Here is a 19661-nt window from a genome sequence, read left to right on the forward strand (position 1 = left end):
AAGCAACTGGAATTGTGTGGTGTCATCATCCATTTGCTTCTTTCATGATCTAGACATCCTTCGAGTTGGTCTTAGAACCATAGAACCCTTATGGTTAGACAAGACTTCTAAGATCATCAAGTCCAATCACTAACCCAGTACTGCCAGGTCCACCACTAAACCACGTCCTTAAGCACCACACTACACATTAGATTGCCCAGAGAAGTTGTGGGTGCCCCATCCCTGAAAGTGTCTAAGGTCAGGTTGGATAAGCCTCTGAGAAACCTAGTCTAGTGAAAGCTGCTCATGGTAGTGGGTTTGGAACTAGAATAAGGTCTCTTCCAACCCAGACCATTCCATGATTCTGTGATTTTTTTTTAACACATCCAGGGATGATGATTCCACCACTTCCCTAGGCAGCCTGTTCCAATGCCTGAAAACCCTTACAGTGAAGAAACTTTGCCTAATATAAATCTAAACCTCCTCTGGTACAACTTGAGGCCGTTTCCTCTTGTCCTATCAGTTATTACCTGGGGAAGAGGCTACACCCATCCCACTACAATCTCCTTTCAGTTAGTTGTGAAGAGCAATAAATCCCTTTCCCCGAGCCTCCTTTTCTCCGGGCTAACCACCCCAGCTCCCTCAGCCGCTCCTCGGAGGACCTGTACTCCGAAACCTTCACCAGCTCCGTTGTCCTCTGGACACGCTTTAGCACCTCAATGATCCCCTCGATTTTTTGGGGCAGCATCACTCTGGAGCGACCACCGGGAGCCACCCACTCTCTCCGCCTCCCGCGGGGCTTTTGGCTTTTGTCCCGCCGGGAGGCGGAGGGCGAGGTGGCCCCGCCGCGCCTCGCCTCGCCCCGCCCGCCGGGACCCCCCCTCCGCGTCCCGGCGCCGCAGCGGAGGCGGCGCCGCGCTGATGTCAGGGCGCGGGAGGCGGCGGGGAGCGGCCGGCGGGCGGCGGCGGTGCCGGGATGGCGCTCCCGCTGCGGCTCCTGCCCGCTCTCTGCGCCGCCGCCGCCCTGCTGGCGCTGCCGCCCGCCGCCCCGCGCAGGGCCCCGCGCTGCGGGCCGCCCTGCAGCTGCTGGCGGGAGTCGGCGCTGTGCGTGGGGGCGGCGGGGGCGCCGCGCAGCCTGCCCGCCGGCCTGGGCTCCCTGTGAGTGCGGGACCGCGCGGGGCGGGATGAGCAGGAGGGCGCGGAAGGGATGCGGGGCGGTCCCGCCTGATGGGTGGCATCTCTTTTTCCAGGAGCCTGGTCAACGGGACCTTCTCCGAAGTCAAGGACAGGATGTTTTCCCACCTGCCCTCCCTGCAGCTGCTGTAAGTATGGCACTGGGAAGGAGCACGGCCAAGTAGCACTTCGCCCCTTCCTCCTGAATAGAGTCCCTTTAAGCATAGAGCCTCCCAGTTTCTCCTGAATAGAGTTCAATTTCCCTTGTAGAAAGGGAGAAAACGGGTAAATCCCCAGCTTGCACAGTCCCCCGATGTAGCTGCCGTTTCATAACAGGGGATGCATTTTCTGCTCAGAAACCACTTCATAAAATGTGTATTTAGTTACTAAAGGAGGGCAAAATGTTTTATGATGCCCTAAGTTCCTCTTTTTTTAAACTTCAGCTTTAGTAAGTTTAAGGCTAAGTTTTGTCCCCCAGAGTCATGTGGTGGTGGCTCTCATTCCTGCTCACTTTGTGCCCGGCAGTCTGGCACTGGCTTTGTGACGTTGTGGGCACAATAGGGTCAGCAGAGGCTGCCAGGACACACTTCAGAGGGAATCCTCTGTGTGTGTAAGAGCTGGTGTTGTCTGCAGCATGACTCCGTGCTTCAGCGTGTGGCTTGGAGGGTGGGCCCTTAGATGCCTTCTGACCCAGCAGTCCTCTGTCCCAGGAGAGAGTGGTCTAGCTCCTAGCACTTTGCAAGCTATCCCCCGGCAAGCTGCTTGGTCGTGCCCATGTTGCAGTTAGGTATGTGCCTCCTGCTCCAGGAGCTTACCCAAACTTGCTTAATTTAGCTGTCCTGGGAGGCAGCAGGGAAGATACAGAGAGAGACTGCGGTACAACCCCCCCGGGGAGCCTGGATACTAATTTCTCTGGTAGTCTGCAGCGAAGCTGAGCAGCAGCCTGCATCCTGCCTCACCCAGTGCAGCCTGTCCTGATACCAACCAGGCCCTCCACCCCATAAGGACTGACTAACCCTCTCCCCAGGAAAAGATACACTGCAAAGAAAAATCCAGCAAAAAGACCCAAGGCCAGCCAGAAACCCAGGCTGAGTGCTTGCCCCAGAGCTAGATGTTAAAACTGGTCTTAGCAAGAGGTAGTCTCTAAAGGCATTTGGTAGCTGATGGCCAGGCTCCTCTCCTTGGGCACCCCACCTTCTTTGACTCAAAGGCCTGTCTTCCTACTGGGACGAGCAGCACTCCATGCAAAATGCTGGGGAGAAGTGGGCAAAGCAAGGGGTGGAAGCTGTCACCTGCTTTAATGTGAAACCGGCCCCAAAACCAAGTTTTTGTGAGAGTTGGGAGTCAGTACAGAGCCCCCAGCAGAGGGACGAGGACCTTGCCCACCAATAAATAGCTGCAAACAGCGGACTGGGAAGGAAAGGGAGGAATCCGTGGGTGAGAAACCGTGGGTGGAAAATTAGAGATGGGGGAATCTGGCTTGTTTTGGATGGTGGTACTAGGAAAAGGGAAGAAGACCAGATGAAGGTTGTCCCTTTTCCTTAGCTGTAGTAGATTTCGTGGAGATGCTGGAGTGTGTAGGGTGGTGGGGCAGAGATGGGTTGTTGAGGAAGGCAGAAGTTGCTCATGACACTTTATGTGGTAAGTCAGATATGGGAGCACCACACCTTGGGCACTGACAAATTCTGTTATTTAGTGTAATTTGTGACTTTTTCCTTAAAACATGAGAAAAAATAATGATTAAATGACAAAGAGCTGCATGCATAATTCTGCACATGGACACCCCAGGACGATGTCGTCTCTGGCAGTAATCATGGTAAAATAGTAGTGCAAGGATTTTGTTTTGGTGGTCTGCATCTTTGTCAGATTTCTTTGGGATAATTTAAGGAGCATTTGTCTAGTATTAGCATAATATCCAGGGATCACAAGGAAAGTTTGCATTTCATGTTCATTAGTCTTCTAAATGCCTAAAACCATACAAAAGGAAGATTAATCAGTTGCTCTAATAAAGCAATTCGTGCAGACATATTCATTCATAGGGGAAAATTCTGAGATTTTCCAAAAATCATTTCTTTTGAGTAGTGTTCATTTTTTAGACCAAATAAGAAGTTTTGCTATTTTTTGGAAAGGAGATTGCCCTCCTGCCTTTGAACATCAACATTTTGAGATGTCCACTGTTGTGCTTTGATACAGTAAGGAATGAACTTTGCTGGCAAAGCCTCCTTAACATCCTTCTGCCTGGTGGCCTTGTCCTGGCTCAGGTGACAGCTTCTCTGGTGCAGCTCTAACATGTTTTGTCCCTGAAGTTCCACTGGAGGAGGGCAGGGCAGTGCCTGGAGGAGGCAGCACTGCAGCTCTTCTCACCACCTGTGGACACAGGGCTTTGCTTTATAAAAGGAGCAGGATTCTGTCTTGGTGTTTTGGGTATGTCTGTGTTTCCAGTTGACAAACTGGCTGCTGCCCTCCCACACTTCAGGCTGTACCCCATCTGCAGGTCAGGCTTGGAGCATTGCCCTGGGAGCATGGAATGAGTGAGCACTGGCCCACTGTGACTGCATAAATGAGAGCTGGTGCTTGGGAACTTAGGATTGGTGCTGAGGTGGACTCTTAAAAGTTGTTAGTGCAGCCGGAGGGGTGGTGAGCGAATGGGGCCCACACTCAGCAGACCTGCTATCTAATGATGGCTTGTTCTGCTCAGTGGACCACAGAGCTGAGAACCAGGTTACATTTAGCCAAGGTCAATGGCACAGCAAGCATTTTTCATGGGGAGTAGTGGACATTAACTACCATCATGTAATGCCTTTGATTTTTTTTTCAGTAGACCATTCCACAGTATTTTATGTGTGCTGCATTGGTGGGGCAACATGGGCTCAAGTCAGTAAGATTAGTTTGGTCACGGGCAATAAACAGAACAGGCATAATCCAGTGTGTCAAGTTTTAATGTGCTTTCCTAATGCCTGCTCTCCATTTTCAGCTTGCTGAACTCCAACTCCTTCACTGTTATACGAGATGATGCCTTTGCTGGTCTCTTCCATCTAGAATACTTGTAAGTTTGGTATTTTATGTCCTTTATAAATAAAGACGTTTTGATAAGTTGCCAAGACTCCTGCTGCAGAGCCTTGGTCTTTACTGTGATTCCCAGGAGCAGGGGAACTGAAGGATTTATGTTCCACTCCTGTGCAAATGTTCTTTACGATGGCTGACGATTTTTCAGGGGTTACAGTGCATTTTTAAAAGATACAGTGAATGCAAGGTGTCTCTGTGCAATTCCAGCACGCCAAAAAGGCATTGCTTAGCAAGAGCTTGTCTTGGCTTTCCAGAACAGTGCCATCGCTGTTAAGGGAATTTTAACCTCAGGCAAGAGGTGGGGAAGCCTGTCCTGACCTGTGGGCAGCCAGAGGAGGAATTGCAGAGTACTGGTATACTGCCCAGAACAACCCTAATTCTTCTTCTCTTTTCCCAGCTTTTGTCTCCTACTTTGCCTTTTTTCTGATACACTGTTTAATGTTCATAACATTTATCTTGATGTAATTAATTATAAATACATAAATATATATATACATATATTTCATAGAACATAAATTATTGCAATTATTTATATTACTATTTAAATTTATTTAACTCTCCTTTTGTTTACATCATTCAGTTGATTTTTGCAATCCTTTCTTTTTCTGATCCTTATTTTTGTTTATTTTTAGTTCACCATTTTTTCTTTTAAAAAAAGTATTAGCCCTGGTACAAGGTTGTCTTCCCTTCACACTCCAAAGGACTGGCATTTCTCTGTGTTACTCAATATGAGCTGGTGTGTTTGACCTGTGAATAAAGCCTGAAAAAATTCCTCATTCCACCCACCTTTCTGAGCTGAAATGCAGCTGTGGAAAACATTTGTCCTTTTCTATAGGAAGACCAATGCTCATAAAACTGAGTCTTGCTAAAATCTTGAAGGCAAATAGATATTATGGTGGGGTATATTCAGGGTTAATAGTCTGGTACATATGGAGTAGCCAACAATGGAATTTGCAGATAATGGTAAATGGTATATGCTAAAATCCATGATTCCACTACATCTGGATTTTTCAGAGATAGCAAGTTATCTAAGCACTCTCTTTTCCTCGTATCTACAGGGAAAAATTATTTGCATCATGTTTGTAAAAAGGAAGAAAACAATTTTTTGTTGTATCATTAGTGACCTGCTTTCAAGTGCTGATGAGCTTGTCCCAGCAGCATAGCATACATCGTGGTAGTTGTACTGGTCACTGCAGCCAGACCCCTGTCTGAATTAAACACCCTGCTCTCCTCAGCTGCTCAAAGGGCAAATCTCTGTCCCTGACCACCAGCTGCAAGCCAGGGAGCAGGATGGAGAGTGGTAAACCCTTACAGTTTCAAATTCTTTTAGCAGCTGAACAAGTGGTCTCAAGTTAATGGTTGTGGTTGCCTTTCTTGCCAGTTTCCTCTTCCCAGCAAATCACCCCTCCACCTTTTGGGAACTGGCTGTGAGTGGCCTTTCTCTGTGATTTGTTTTTTTGGCCATGCAGCCAGTAAAACCAGTACAGCTTCCATAAGTCATGTCTCTTAGTTACGAGGGATCAGATTTTGTAGAGAAGAAGGAAACCTCACTGACAAACAGGAATGACAAGTGTCTGTGTGTACAAAGCAAAGTCTCTGGCTGAAGAGCAGCTGGGGAGCACCCATAGCTGGTACTTGTATCTATGTGTAATATATCTCCAGCTGTGTCCTGCTGCACTTGCAGCACTCATAATGGCATTCAATGCACCCTTAAGCTGACTCTGTGTACAGAGTCTGGGTAAGACAGGTCTGATAAAGACGGGAGCTTTGCTGGTGAACAGACTGGAATTCCTAGGGTAGCATCTGTTGGGGGCCAGGTTTGGTGATTCAAGGATCCAGCAAATTACTGAGTCCCAGCTTTTTGCAGTATGTGCAGTGAAGCCCTGTTTATTTGCATGGACCAGTGAGCTGGTGCTGTGCAGGGATGCCAAGTGCCAGTGAGGGTGCCACGAGGCAGGGTGGCTTTCTGCTCTTGCAGATTGAATTTGTGGCCCCACACAGCCTGGAAAGGGCCGATCTGCCTCTGACATCTCCCATGTAGACACAACACTTTCTGATCTGCACCCTTTGCCTGCAGTCAGGGTCCCAGTCACTTCATGAAGGATTTTTTCTACACCTAAACTGCAAAACCAAGACCACTTGTCATCTCCTGCATTCCCATCTTGACTCTGTTGAGAAGAGACCTTGTCTCATAGCATTTTTCCTCTAACTTCTCTGGAGGGCAGGCAGAGCTGCTTAGGAATAAGGGAGGCACCTTTATCTCACAAACTTTTTATAAAATCAGCATACAGTTGTTTTCATCCAGGTATAGCTGTATCATGCAATATCTTGATGGCCACCTGGCTGCAATCACTTTGCAGGGATGATGGTGTACTTAGGGATGCGTCCTCAAGTGCTCAGGGGTCAAGATGCTCAAATATCAGCTCTTTCTTTAAATGCTGACATGCAGTCAGGAGGAGCAGCATGCTGCTGGAATCGATATGTGCCTGTCATTATTCCCCCAGTGCATGGGGCCGTGACTTGTGTGCAGCCGGCACCCTGCAGAGATGTCCTGGCTGGAGAGAGCTGAACTGTGGCAGCCAGAACCAAACCAAGGCAGCAGTCTTGCCATTTGTGCAGATGTCAAATGTGGGCAGTTCTAGTGTGTGTATGGAGGTGGCACTGTGTGTGTGTGCCGCCACGGGAGCTCCCCATCAGAGCAGGCCTGCAGCCTGGGCTGCCCTGGCACCGCTGTGCTGCCCCTGGTTTGAAAACGCTGGTGATTTGTGAGAGGGGAAGGTAGGACTTTAGCTTCTAAAGTCTGTCTCAGGAGCCTCTCCTATGCAGGTCTCTTGCCTCACACAACACACCCTGAGAGGATTACCAAGAGAGGAATAATTTTTTTTGTCTTGTTTGCTTTGTTCCTTTTCCGCTGGACATTTGTGTCATGTGCCATCCCTTGTGCTGCCAGGTACTTGCATTGTTCCTTGCAGTCCACCCAAGGAAAGGGAAAAAGGAACGTGAGCAGCTCCACTGAGACTTCCCACTTTTCAGTCTGAAGGAGCTGCCCAGAAACATGCTGAATCTGGCAAGCATAGCTTAAAGCACTGTGATGCTAATAATGATGTTTCTTAAAGTATTTTAATTTTTTTTTTTTTTTGCCTAGATTTATTGAAGGAAACAAAATTGAAACCATTTCAAGAAATGCATTTCGTGGCCTTCGTGACCTGACTCACCTGTAAGTTATTTAACATTTGGTACAGTGATTTCTACTTGAATAAAACTCTCCTGGGAGACCACTGTTTTTTCTGCTACACAGAAAACTTCTCTTCCCTCTGTGTCAGCTTCCTCCTGATGTCAACAATATGCCTTCTGTAAATTAAAAACCAGCCTTAGAGCAATTCCTGCCTGGGCAGCACTGCCACATGTTGGGCTGCCTGTGTGCAGGCACAGCTGGGACTGGGATGACACTGGTACCCCCAGTGCTGCACTGGTACCACCACCACCACACTGCCTACGCATGATTAACATTCCTCCTGCTTTTCAGTGTGCTCAGTGATTGCTCTGTGGGTTACATTTGCACCTGGGCAAAAAAAAAAAAAAAGCTTTAAATATTTTACTTTCATGTGAACTTGAAGCAATCTCCATTCTTGAATGAGAATAATTAATGCCTGTTCCTGGTAACTTCTAAAAGTGCCAGTGGCTGGACAGTACCGGATAATTAACAACCTGTAAGTGAGTTCAGACTTGAGAAGAATTGCAAGATAAGAGGCAGCAATGATATTAAGCTCTAACTTTCTTTTTTAGTTCTTTGGCCAATAACCATCTCAAAGCTCTGCCAAGGGATGTCTTCAGCGATTTAGATTCTCTAATTGAACTGTAAGTAATGAGGATTTCTATTGGCCGCCTGCTTCTGTTGCTCTTGCTCTCAGTTTTGGGTTCCGGGTGTGTGGTGCTGTATCTGGTATCTACACAGAAAAAAAAAGTGTATTTTTTTGTTCTAGCTTTTTTTCATTTTGTAATTATTTGCTTGACAGACTCCTTTAAAGTAATTGCTGTTTCTTAAATCACTGTTGCTTCTTGTGATGCTGTACATTGCTTGTGTTATTGTACTTCTTTCTGATGTCTCATGTAAATTGTTTTAGGGAAAGGGAGACAATTAATTTTAAAACTCCAGTTTCTCTGAACATTTTTCCCTGTTATTATTACATGTATTCCCTGAGATTATTTTAGTAAAAGGGACTAGTTAAAAAAATAAGCTATTTTTCCTTGTTTTTGAGCAGTTGTAGTACATTGCTGACATTCTGTCAGTATTTCCTTGTACAATTAGGATTCCCCTATTTTTGGCCTGGCTCTTCCAAACAGCAAAGTAAAATTGTAAGCCACAGAAACTGCCAAAGGATCAAAGAACAAGTACAGTGCTGAAATTGCATATACATTAGTAGGAAGAAGTTAAATTGACTCTACACCAGCAGCGACTCAAAAAATACAAGTCTTATATCTGTATTTCACATCTGCAAGGTTGCTCTGTCAACCAGCAGTACTGGAACAGTTTAGGGAAGGAACGAGAATTGTCTGTGTCAGCGGTCAATGGTGCAAAGGAGGCTTGCAGCAGACAACCTGAGGGTCAGGATGTATTACATTACAGTCCTCATCCTGTGAAAACTTACCAAAAAAGTAACTTTACACATGGATCGCAGTGCTCCATTACTATGATTATATATGACCATAGACTGCAACCATTTTCTGAAAAACTTAGTGAAAGAGAGTTCATAATAAAGGAGTCCAAATAAAACTTAAGAAACTTGCCTGTCATCAGATCAGAACAATTCAAGGAAATTCAGCATGTCAAGGTAATAACAGTTCTGTAGTACTCATATTGCTATCAACCTTTTCAAATATGTTTATTTCTGTGTGTTTTTTTAGAGATTTAAGGGGAAATAAATTTGAGTGTGACTGCAAAGCCAAGTGGTTGTTTTTGTGGTTAAAGATGACAAATTCCACTGTTTCTGATGTCCTGTGTATTGGTCCAGCAGAATATCAGGATAAGAAGTTAAATGATGTGACAAGTTTTGATTATGAATGCACCACTACAGGTATTCAGAATGTATATTTCTAAGCACACTACAAATGGTTAAATATCAGAAGTTTAGATGATACCCTTTTGCTTCTATGAGCATGACTTGGGGGGAGGAAAGGGTTACTTACATACAAAGCACTTCCAAGTACTAGAACAAGTACAAAATGGGAAAATTACATTTAGAAGCCAAAGTGAGTACTGAGTTTTTATTTGGATTAAGTGATAATGGGAGAAGAGCTCTGACTATTCATATTCCAAAAGACTTGATTATGACTCAATTCGTGGCTTAATTTTCATCACAGAATGCTTTCTATTATCTGGAATGAAACCATATAGTTATGGCAGATGAGCTTCCTAAAACCTCTGTATTTCACAGAAAGCAATGAACATAAGTTCCAAAATGTGGCTATAGCTGTTATCTTTATTTGATAAATCATGATTTATTAGCCTCAAAGGTGGTGGCAGTAGTGCCAGCAGTTCTTCATGGAACTCCATCAAGTTGAAGAGAAAAGTCCAATAATATTCTGCCTACTGTCTTGCTTAGGATCTCGATTTTTTTTTTTTTTTTTTTTTTAGGTAATGTAAAGCATGCTGAAGGGAGTGAAGAGGAATTTGCATGTGGTTATGCTTATATTTTATGACCAAACTGCTGCAGTTACATATCTTTAAATGTAGCCACATCATATAACTGAAAATATCAGCTGCAAGTATTGTTTTTCATCTTTTTTGAATAGGATGTCAGCGCTCTGCCTTTCTTCTAGACAGTAATATCAAAGGTGTGCAAGTTCTCATCTGTCATCAAGTTAGTCATTATTATTAAAAGACAACAGAAAAGTTGATTACTAGTAATGTAAAATGAAATGTCAGGAAAAGATATGAAAGGTGCTTCGATGGCAATATGTGAAGGAAAAGAGAATGAACTCAGAATTCAAAATAATGTCAGAAGAGAAGCAGAGGTAAAGTGCAATAATCTGCTGCATAAAAGGATGTCAAACACAGGAGAGCAATGAAGTTTAGAACAGTACCAAAGTTACAGTCTCATGTCTGCTGAATCACCGAGAGGCAGAAATGCAAAGTAAAAGCAGGCTTTATTTCATTGCTATCTGGTTTAAGCAATTGTGTAGCACTAACAGTGCACAAGAGGAAGCCTTACCTGGTCCTCAAACCTCTCCTGACCTACCAGCCCTCTGTCACCTTTCTGTACCTAGACACTGTAAAGTTGCTACAGGTAAAATTCACCCTTAACATTGTCCCTTTGTCCGCTATAAGCGAAATCACACCAAGCATAAATCTAATTTCATGCAGAGTTTTTGGGGGCCAAAGGCATTCCATGAGGCAAGGATTGCCCAGCTGAATATTTATTCAAATGCCCTCAGAGAGGTGCTCCCACAGCACAGCATTTAGCTGTCACACAGTTCTGCATGACCTTGGCAGTCTGTGGTGCCAGGCCACTGCTCCTTTCTCCTTCTCTGCCATTGCCTCCCCCAGATCCAAAGGGAGTGTAAATATGCCCATATTCCTTCCTTGAGGATTGATTAGTCACAGGCTTAGAACACATACTGTATTCTGAAGTAAAGCAACATACCCCACAGGTGTATTCTCCTTTCCCAGTCAGTGGTGGGCAAGGCTCTGCAAAACTCTTTCATTTGTGTTAGTTTTTAGTATAGTATTTCCCTCCTTTGCCAGGTGGGATCAGACTTTCCATCATTTCTGGTCTCCAGTACTCTGTGTCAAGCATGACTGGATGCAGGATGTGGTAACAAAGCAGTTTGCTTGGTAAAATGTGTGTCTTGTTGGCCCAGTCAGCTCATTGCCTCAGCTGAACTGCTAACAGTGGTAACAGGAGAGATGGAAAGAGGTGCTGCCAAATTTAAAATAAAAAGGCAAGGAACAAAATGATCCTGTTGGTTCTTCACAGAGAATGTGATTGACAGTATTGGTGACCTGCACTTTTAACCCTTTTTGTGATAGCATCTGTCTTTTCCATTTCTCAGTGCTTGCATCATGGAAGCAGATTAAGCCATTTCACTTCATTTCTTGTCCTTCTTCCTCAACAGTGTGTGAGGGGCCTGTGCTGTGGTTGTGAGCACCACAGGGGAACATGTAACTCACTTTCAGGAGACTGGAAAACTGGCCTTGGGCTCCCACAGCCGCTGGAAACAGACTGTGTGCATGCCTGGGACCTGCTTTGCCCAGACTTGCAGGAAGGGATCATCTCACTGAGATTTGGAAGCTTGTTTTCCCCTTTCTTTACCTGAAAGAGAGGTGGTCCTCTCTTTCCCCACGGTCTGGAAGGGAGGTAGTTTGCAAATTAATAGATGCTGCTCCATTCTTGCTCCTGTGCTGGAGATCTTCTGCAGTGGGAGAAGGGAAAGGATGGTTAACGCTCACTGCTGGCACAGCCAGGTCCCTTTTACTCCTCACCTGGAGTAGAAGTATCCCTGCAGGGAAGAAGGGATGTGAGGAGAGTGGGACTGAATTGCAGGATACAGTTTTGGAGCAGCTGCCCGAACAGATCATCACTGGTATTTTTCCTTACCATCCTCCAGTGTTCCCTGCACTCTCCTCCTCTTCTGTGCTGGCATCAGTGCTCCTGTGTGCTGGGATCAGCCAGAGCAAGGGCTCCCGGAAGGAAAATCAGCCCAATAAAATTGTAGGGTCCCTCACCCATGATGCTATGGTGCCAGTTCAACCACAGAGGGAACAGAGGTGGAATAAGTGACTGGAGGACAGGGTGACATCCCCACTCTCAGCCAGATGAAAACAGCGTGAAAACCACGTGTCTTGAGACAGGGAGAGCAAAACTGTGTGGGGTTGGAGGGAGAGAGGGACAGCTCATGCAGCCAGCAGCACAGGGGGAAAGCATGGGCTGTGTCCTCTTCCCTTTCCCATCCAGGGGATCCAGCTTAAAAGAAAAACGTTAGAAAAGGGCTCCTCCCCAGTCCTGTATTTACTGTATTAGCTCCTTCTAGCATTACAGCAAGGTACATAGAACTAAATCAAGCCCCCAAGGCCTAAATTTTTTGCAAGCCTGACGTGGCAGCCACTTTTTACTGTGTAACCCTGTTCTACATTACCGTCTGGTATTCCCAGCTGGTGCTAAAATCAGCATTTACTGCTTTTTACTGATCACAAATGATTTTCCTACCCATTTTCACATACAGACTGGTTTGTTTCAATTCACAGATTCCCCCAAAGTGTTTCACAATTCTTCAGATTTCAAGAGATGTCTTTTCAATATTAGGTTTTTTGGTTTTTTCCTCAATATTTCAAAAAAATATTGTTATTTTCTGTGACTCTATCTGCTGTTGCTCCATCCTTTAGCTACCTTTTATAACTGGTGAGTTACTTTTGCTTTCTCCATACTTCAGTGTCAGCCCTTTTAGTTTACCAGCGAGAATGAAGATAACTTTCTTGTTTGCCTACCAGCATTTATGAACCAAGCCCAAGCTCTATTTATAATAGTCCCTCAAAGAATGAAGATTGTCATTTCTTTCACAGCTGTGGAATCTGCTCTGTTTGTTTAATGGTAGTCATCTATCTTTATTCTCCAGAAGTGCAACTCCTCAAGGGCAAGGCTTTCAAGCATGCAGAAACAGAGGGTTCTTCATTCAGAAGCAATTATTTCATAATGCACCAAAATGAGGGACTCGAGTGAGGACTTAATTACCATTTCACCAAAATCCCTGGATGCTCAGGCCCTTCCAATGTAGGAGTGCATGGTGAAGGCGTGTAGCAAATGGAGCTTAAAACAGAGCAGTGTGTGGTTCTGCAGAGAAATGCCGTCATAGGGAAGATGCCTTTCCTTTTCTACATATCTGTATCCACATACTCCTTCAATGCAGGCCTCCTGCCACATTTTAGACCTGAGTGCTTTGTCAGCTCTGCTACACCATGTGTTTTTTCTGATAATAGTGATCTTGCACAGCTGTTCTGGTCAAAGATGAAATTCAGACCCAAGTCTCCTCACTTTGCCCCAGACTGGTTCTGTGGTGACTGCTGACTTATCCCAGGGTGAATTTTCAAATCAAGTCTACAAAGGCACTTAACTTTTGAGAAACAAACTCTTAAATTCTGGAGTTACACTCCTAATCTTTAAAGGTTGCTCCAATTCCTCAGTCTTGTTGTCTAGGACAAATTTTCCACTGGATAGTAATTTTCAGGTTGGTTGTATTTTATGCCTAAACTACATTATAATGCCCCATAAAACATTATGTTAACTGAGTTTTTGATTACACCACTTTGTCTATGGTCTAGGCAGAACGGGGTTATCCCCAGGCAAACTTCAGATATCATTTCACTTTCTGCCTGGTTTAGCATAACACAAATTGCTAGTGATTAAATTTGCATGACTTAAGAAGTTATTGGACTTCAGCTGGTAGTTGCTGTCTCTCAGCTTGAATGTGATTCTAGCAAGGCCATTTCACTTGACGGGAAAGCAACTTCCAGCTGTGGGGAAAAAGACTCGTCTCTCTATTTCACTGATAGTAGCCAGCCTAGCTGGAAAATCTGAATTATTTAACTATTTGCATATTTGATCTCCTTGACAAATACATTTCCAGAGGACAGTTCATGATACCTAAAGGAGGAGACGCTTTCCCTGTTGCTGCATGCCTAACATGAGCACTGATACTTCCATTATAGCATTATACAAAATCCAGAGTATTTCACGCATTTTTCAGTGTAAATCATTCTAGTCACACACTTACTCTGTGTTTCCAGCAAGAATGTATCCTAACTGTTGTAAATGTGTGTTTCTAGATTTTGTTGTTCACCAGATTTTGCCCTACCAGTCCGTTTCAGTGGATACGTTCAACTCAAAGAATGATGTGTTTGTAGCCATTGCACAGCCCAGCATGGAGAACTGCATGGTGCTGGAGTGGGATCACATTGAAATGAATTTCAGGAGTTATGACAATATCACAGGTATATGAACACTGGGACTGCAGTCACTGATGAACTGTTGGCATTTCACAAGGATAAGATTTGTAGATGGGACCGGTTTGTTGGGTTTTGTCCTGAATCTTTGTTGAATTTGGCTGATTGAAGTCACTCATGTTTGGACATGAGTGACTCCATGGAGTAATGCATCATTTAACATGTGCATTTAACCTTACTGTAGCTTTTTTTTTTTCCCATTCTTTTTTTGTCCATTCTTGTAAATTGTTCTGAAGGCACAAACACTTGCCGTAAATGTCACATCATAGGCCAGCTTAGCGCTCACTGCCTCAATCATACAGCAAGTTAAAGCAGAAGCTGAAGGAGCACATGGTCTTGCCAAACTGCCTGCAAAACAGAATATAAGAAGAATCTATTGTATGTAGAAGGAAACAGGTCTGAAGGATGCTTTCAGGGTGAGCTGACCAGGAAGCCAGTTGAAAATGACAGAAATACTTAAACTCTGGTTGTTACCTAAAGAGATGTGCTGTAAAGCTTCCACACTTACTTTCAATTTACAAACATGCTTACTTAACATCTTGGCCTGATCATACAAAGAGCCTGTGTGGATGCCAGATGATGTTCTAATGCTGATTTTCTAATAACTGTTCTGTCCCTAACCAACACTTGTGGTGCTCAGTCACACCATGACAGCAGAGACAGACTCTTAAGAGTTGTTATCTGCTGCCTGGTTTCCCAGATACTCCAAGCCAGAGGTTTTGAAGACTCAGGAGCTAAATTTATCCATGGAGCATCTTTCCGTCCTGTTGCTTGTTGTGTATTATAGTTTATTTTTTACCTTACATTTTGGGACACATAGAGTATGCTGCATCCTCGTCTGATGTTGAATTCTACAAAGGCAACAAGCACTTACCTCCTCAGATCAGCTGTGTGTGTAACTATTGAAAGTTTACAAGAAGCTACCCCTCTGTCAGGAAAATTCGGAAATGAAAAATGTTACTTTTTTAGGTTTCATTGTGTTCTGGTAGATTAGGATAAAATGGGATGTAAACTGAGAAGTCAACAGCCCAGAGAGAGCTAGCTGAGCCCTAGAAAAACTGCAGAAATGAGAGTTTGAGTCATTTGCAAAGACAGCTGTCTTTCAGGGTGTCTCACCTTCCTCTGAATGACTTGATTTCTGCCAGGGACTTGTGTCCTAGCTGCAAACCCAGAGTTTGTTCCTGGAAGCTCTGAGCTCGAGCTCTGGACTGAAATGTACGTGAGCCTGAGATTTTTGCCAGAGGACACAGGCACATAAAGAGCCTCCTGCAGAGCCTGAAGAGTGTTTTGTAGAGCTCTGGAGCCAGCTCCACAGAGAATTTCACTACTTACCCATGCTTGGCATTTGGATATCTAAATTTAGGCTTCTACAACATGGGCTTATGGAGCTGAGCTAGTTGTCAAAGTTGCCTTTACAGTGAACATGCAGAGAAAGGCATTGCTGTCCTCTGCAGAACGAGGCAGGGGACAGGTGAAAGCTCTTCTAGAGTGTGTTTTGACTAAGTTAGATCAGAAGGAGCCTGGATGATCAGCTCAAGCATTCATACTTGTGCTGCAGATACCTTGCTGTACTTGAGAGGAAGGCACGCCCAGCTCTCCTGCCCTGGGAGGGTGGCAGATCATCCCAAGCCAGCTGTGAAAGCCATGGGTAGGGGACCAGCAGAGGAGCCAGGTCAAATCTCCTGTGGTGACTGACCAAGCATGCATTGGGGAACTTGTGCAACTATAGTTCTACTTAAACTGTGCTTCACAGAGGAGCTCCTCTTATATAGTTCTATAACTATAGTTCTACTTAAACTGTGCTTCACAGAGGAACACCCATTATAATAATCTTGTTGTTACTTTTTTGATGTGGTTCTTGTATTGTGTAACTTGACATTCTCAAAACAGATCATAACCTGATCTGATCTATCTGGCAACTGCAGTATTTCTAAATATTTCTAGTTTATGAAATCTCAAGAATACCTAAAAGAAACAACAGAGTTAGATTTATCTTTTCATCCTGCTGTCAGGTGATATATCCACAAGATGCATCTATATTTCTATGTACAGTAGCAAAAAGCTGACTCTAACCCTTCTCGAGCAAGAAAAATATACTATACTTCATTCTTCTAGTTAAGATGGAAAGATAGACATTACAAGAATAAGAGAATTTCAGATGTCTGATGAATGGCAAGATAAAAATTCTTGTCATTTTAAAATAATAAAGTATAGCTTAAATAATTGTTTTGGATATTAGGGGCCATCTGTTTGAACAAACAGAGAAATAAAAAGTATTTTGCATAAAAAGAATTAGCATTTTATGGTACATCATACTTGCACACCTTGCAGGGTGGGACAAGTCATCTCTCCAGTTACTGGGAAGCAGAAGCTTGAAGAGACACTCTGATGGCATGCAGCAGAAGACAAAATTATGAGATGGTGCAGGTTTAAAAAAAGGGGGAGAGGTGATTTGGTAACATCTGTGGTGTAAGGGTGCTTTGTGCTGTGCTAATATATGTGTTGTTTTGTTTTCTTTCTTTGGGCAATAGGTCAGTCTATAGTGGGATGTAAAGCCATTCTTGTTGGTGACCAAGTCTTTGTGGTGGTGGCACAGCTCTTTGGTGGCTCACACATTTACAAGTTTGATGAAAGCTGGACGAAGTTTGTCAAATTCCAGGATATTGAAGTATCTCGCATTTCCAAGCCAAATGATATAGAGCTTTTTGAGATAGACAACGAAATGTTTTTTGTCATAGCAGATAGCTCTAAAGCAGGTTTGTCAACAGTGTATAAGTGGAATAACAAAGGATTTTATTCATATCAGTCTCTCCACGAGTGGTTCAGGGACACTGATGCTGAGTTTCTTGAAATAGATGGGAAATCACATTTAATCCTCTCTAGCCGTGCCCAGGTGCCCATTATACTCCAGTGGAACAAAGCCTCCAAAAAGTTTGTCCCACACAGTGAAATCCCCAACATGGAAGATGTCTTGGCTGTGAAGAGTTTCAGGATGCAAGATGACCTTTACATCACTCTCACAAGATTCATTGGTGACTCCAGAGTTATGAAATGGAATAGCAAACAGTTTGTGGAGATACAGGCTCTTCCATCCCGAGGAGCCATGACACTGCAGCCTTTCTCCTTCAAGAACAATTACTACCTAGCCTTGGGAAGTGACTATACCTTCTCCCAGATTTACCAGTGGGATGGTGAAAAGAAGATATTCAGATTATTTAAAGAAATCTATGTGCAAGCACCACGGTCTTTCACAGCTGTGTCAACAGATCGAAGAGATTTTTTCTTTGCCTCTAGTTTTAAAGGAAACACTCAAATATTTGAACATATCAAAATTGACTTGAGTTTATGAAAAGCTGCTGGAGTGAAATTTATGTAGAATGACATTTATACACGAACAAAGCAAAAAGAGACCTTTCCAAAACCAGGGTGCACCTATGGAGTATGATGACATTTTCTGAACTTTTCAAACTTGCATATTAATCAGGGACTGCATTTACTTGGTTAATGCATGACATGTCCATTTTATCCTTTTTCAAAGACACTTTGCAATTTGTAGTCATTCAAAGAGGAGTGCAGTGCATTAGGATTAATGTTGACATCTAAGAGAATGATCTAAATTTTATCCAGCAAACTACCTTGAGTTGAACATCTCATAAAGAAAGTGAAGAGTGAGCCATGCAAAACATAAAAATGATCTTGACTCCTAAACGAACAGTAATATATGTTTTAATATTAGAGCCAGTTCTTCATGGTTGCTGATGAATTGTAAAAGCAAACGGGAACATTCCAGAATACTCTTGAGTTCTCTATTCAAAATCTGTCTTTCTGGTTCACAGTAAATCCAAGGCATCGCTTAAATTCATTGCAGACTGAAGGGAGAGTCAAAATCTATTGCCACTTTTCTTCCATTATTCACTTTTTTTCAGCAACAAATTGTGCATAACAAGTAGCCCAGCCCACAGTAACTGGCTAGCCAGGAAAAGAAGTGTGTGTCTTCAGGACTGTGAGATCTTATCAAGTTAACATAGAAAATACCAGAGGTCTGCATGATGCCATGAACAAATCAACTACAAATCCTACCCACTTTCTGTTTTAATAGGTATTCCAGAAATACATCCCATTTTGCCCGAACTCAAAATTTTGCTGATGATTCCCAGTAGATTCTGTGTGTTTAACGTGTTACTCTGTTGTGAACCCTCATTCCAGAAGGCAGAGCTTAAGCTTTGCCTGAAACACATATCTACATTGATGCACTCCATGTTGTAGCTCTGTATGCAATGAGGTGATTTATTGTCTAGCGTTTCCCCTCCAGCACATCTCATAAGCAATAAATTCAGGTTTGGGACATCAAAGTTGTATTTGGGGAATTCTCCTTCTAACTAAAGTCTGTGACTTCAGGATCACTAAGTCATCTGAAACCAAGCAGCTGGAGCTGTTTCAGACTAGAGCTAATCCTGTCTCCAAGAAGGATTTCCACTGGGTGAGTCCAGGCTGTTGCCAGGCTGCCAATCCATTGCAGGCTGAACAGCAGGATGTGGACAGACTGTACTGCATTGGTGTTTTGGGTGGTTACAGACCAAGGCATTCAATCATCCTAAATAGGGCAATCCTGGCATGCAGAGCCTCCCTCCGGGTAACAGCAAGGGACTGTTTTCCTGGAAAGGTTCTTTGCCACCCTTACCCAACAAAATTGTGTATCAGAGCTCCTGTTTGTTCACTTACACAACATATTTCTTTAAGTTTTCGTACCACTTAGCCTACTAGGTTGTTTTATCATGTCTTGCTGCTGCACTGCTGCCTTGAATAATAGGGAGGCTTTGCATAAAGCAGGAGGAGCAAAGGAAACTGTCCTTTATATTTAGGGCTATTTCACCATCCTTCTGCTGAGTGAGTTTCACATTTTTCCCCTGGACATGTGAGACATGGCCTGTGATCACAAACAGAGATGTTCTCATAGGCTTTACAATATCCAGGGTGTGAAGCATGCTGCAGAAGAGGATTATGCATAAGGACTCCCGTGAGGAGTCATAACCTACCAGTGACCTGGCATATCACAGTCTTCCCCAACTTTAACCTCTCTGCTATGAAATGAAGTTATTACTGGCCTGTCAGAGACATAACTCTGATTTTCAACTATGAGTTAGGGTTTTTTTCCCCCTACAGAAGTGTTCAACCTGGTTTTATTTTTAACTACGCTGGCAACCTGGCCCATCCCACCCTCTGAAGGACTGAGTGCTGCTCTCCAAATCCCAGTGCGGTGTCAGTCCCAGTGGTTCAAGACCAGTAGATGCAAACCAACACTCTGCAATAGGATTTAGCAATACCTCTCCTAGGATTAAGCTAACAAATCTGACAAAACAAAGAGATTCATGTTTTGCAGTGAATGCAATTTCTTACCATGTTAACAGTTTACTTTTTAAAATGGATATGACTGGCAAGCAACATT

General features: G+C 43.7%; 1 protein-coding gene across 1 annotated transcript; it reads left to right on the plus strand.

The window, feature by feature from the left end:
* Nucleotides 1-955: 955 nt before the first annotated feature.
* Nucleotides 956-17564, plus strand: LGI2 (leucine rich repeat LGI family member 2; the record flags this gene model as incomplete). Its single annotated transcript, XM_082281647.1, has 8 exons — nucleotides 956-1137; nucleotides 1230-1301; nucleotides 4127-4198; nucleotides 7364-7435; nucleotides 8005-8076; nucleotides 9124-9293; nucleotides 14039-14203; nucleotides 16747-17564. The coding sequence occupies 8 exons, from the start codon at nucleotides 956-958 to the stop codon at nucleotides 17562-17564; spliced, it is 1623 nt and encodes a 540-aa protein (XP_082137773.1).
* Between the last annotated feature and the right edge of the window lie 2097 nt (nucleotides 17565-19661).

The sequence above is a fragment of the Coloeus monedula genome (assembly GCF_965178545.1).
Source record: "Coloeus monedula genome assembly, chromosome: 5".
Classification (NCBI taxonomy): domain Eukaryota; kingdom Metazoa; phylum Chordata; class Aves; order Passeriformes; family Corvidae; genus Coloeus; species Coloeus monedula.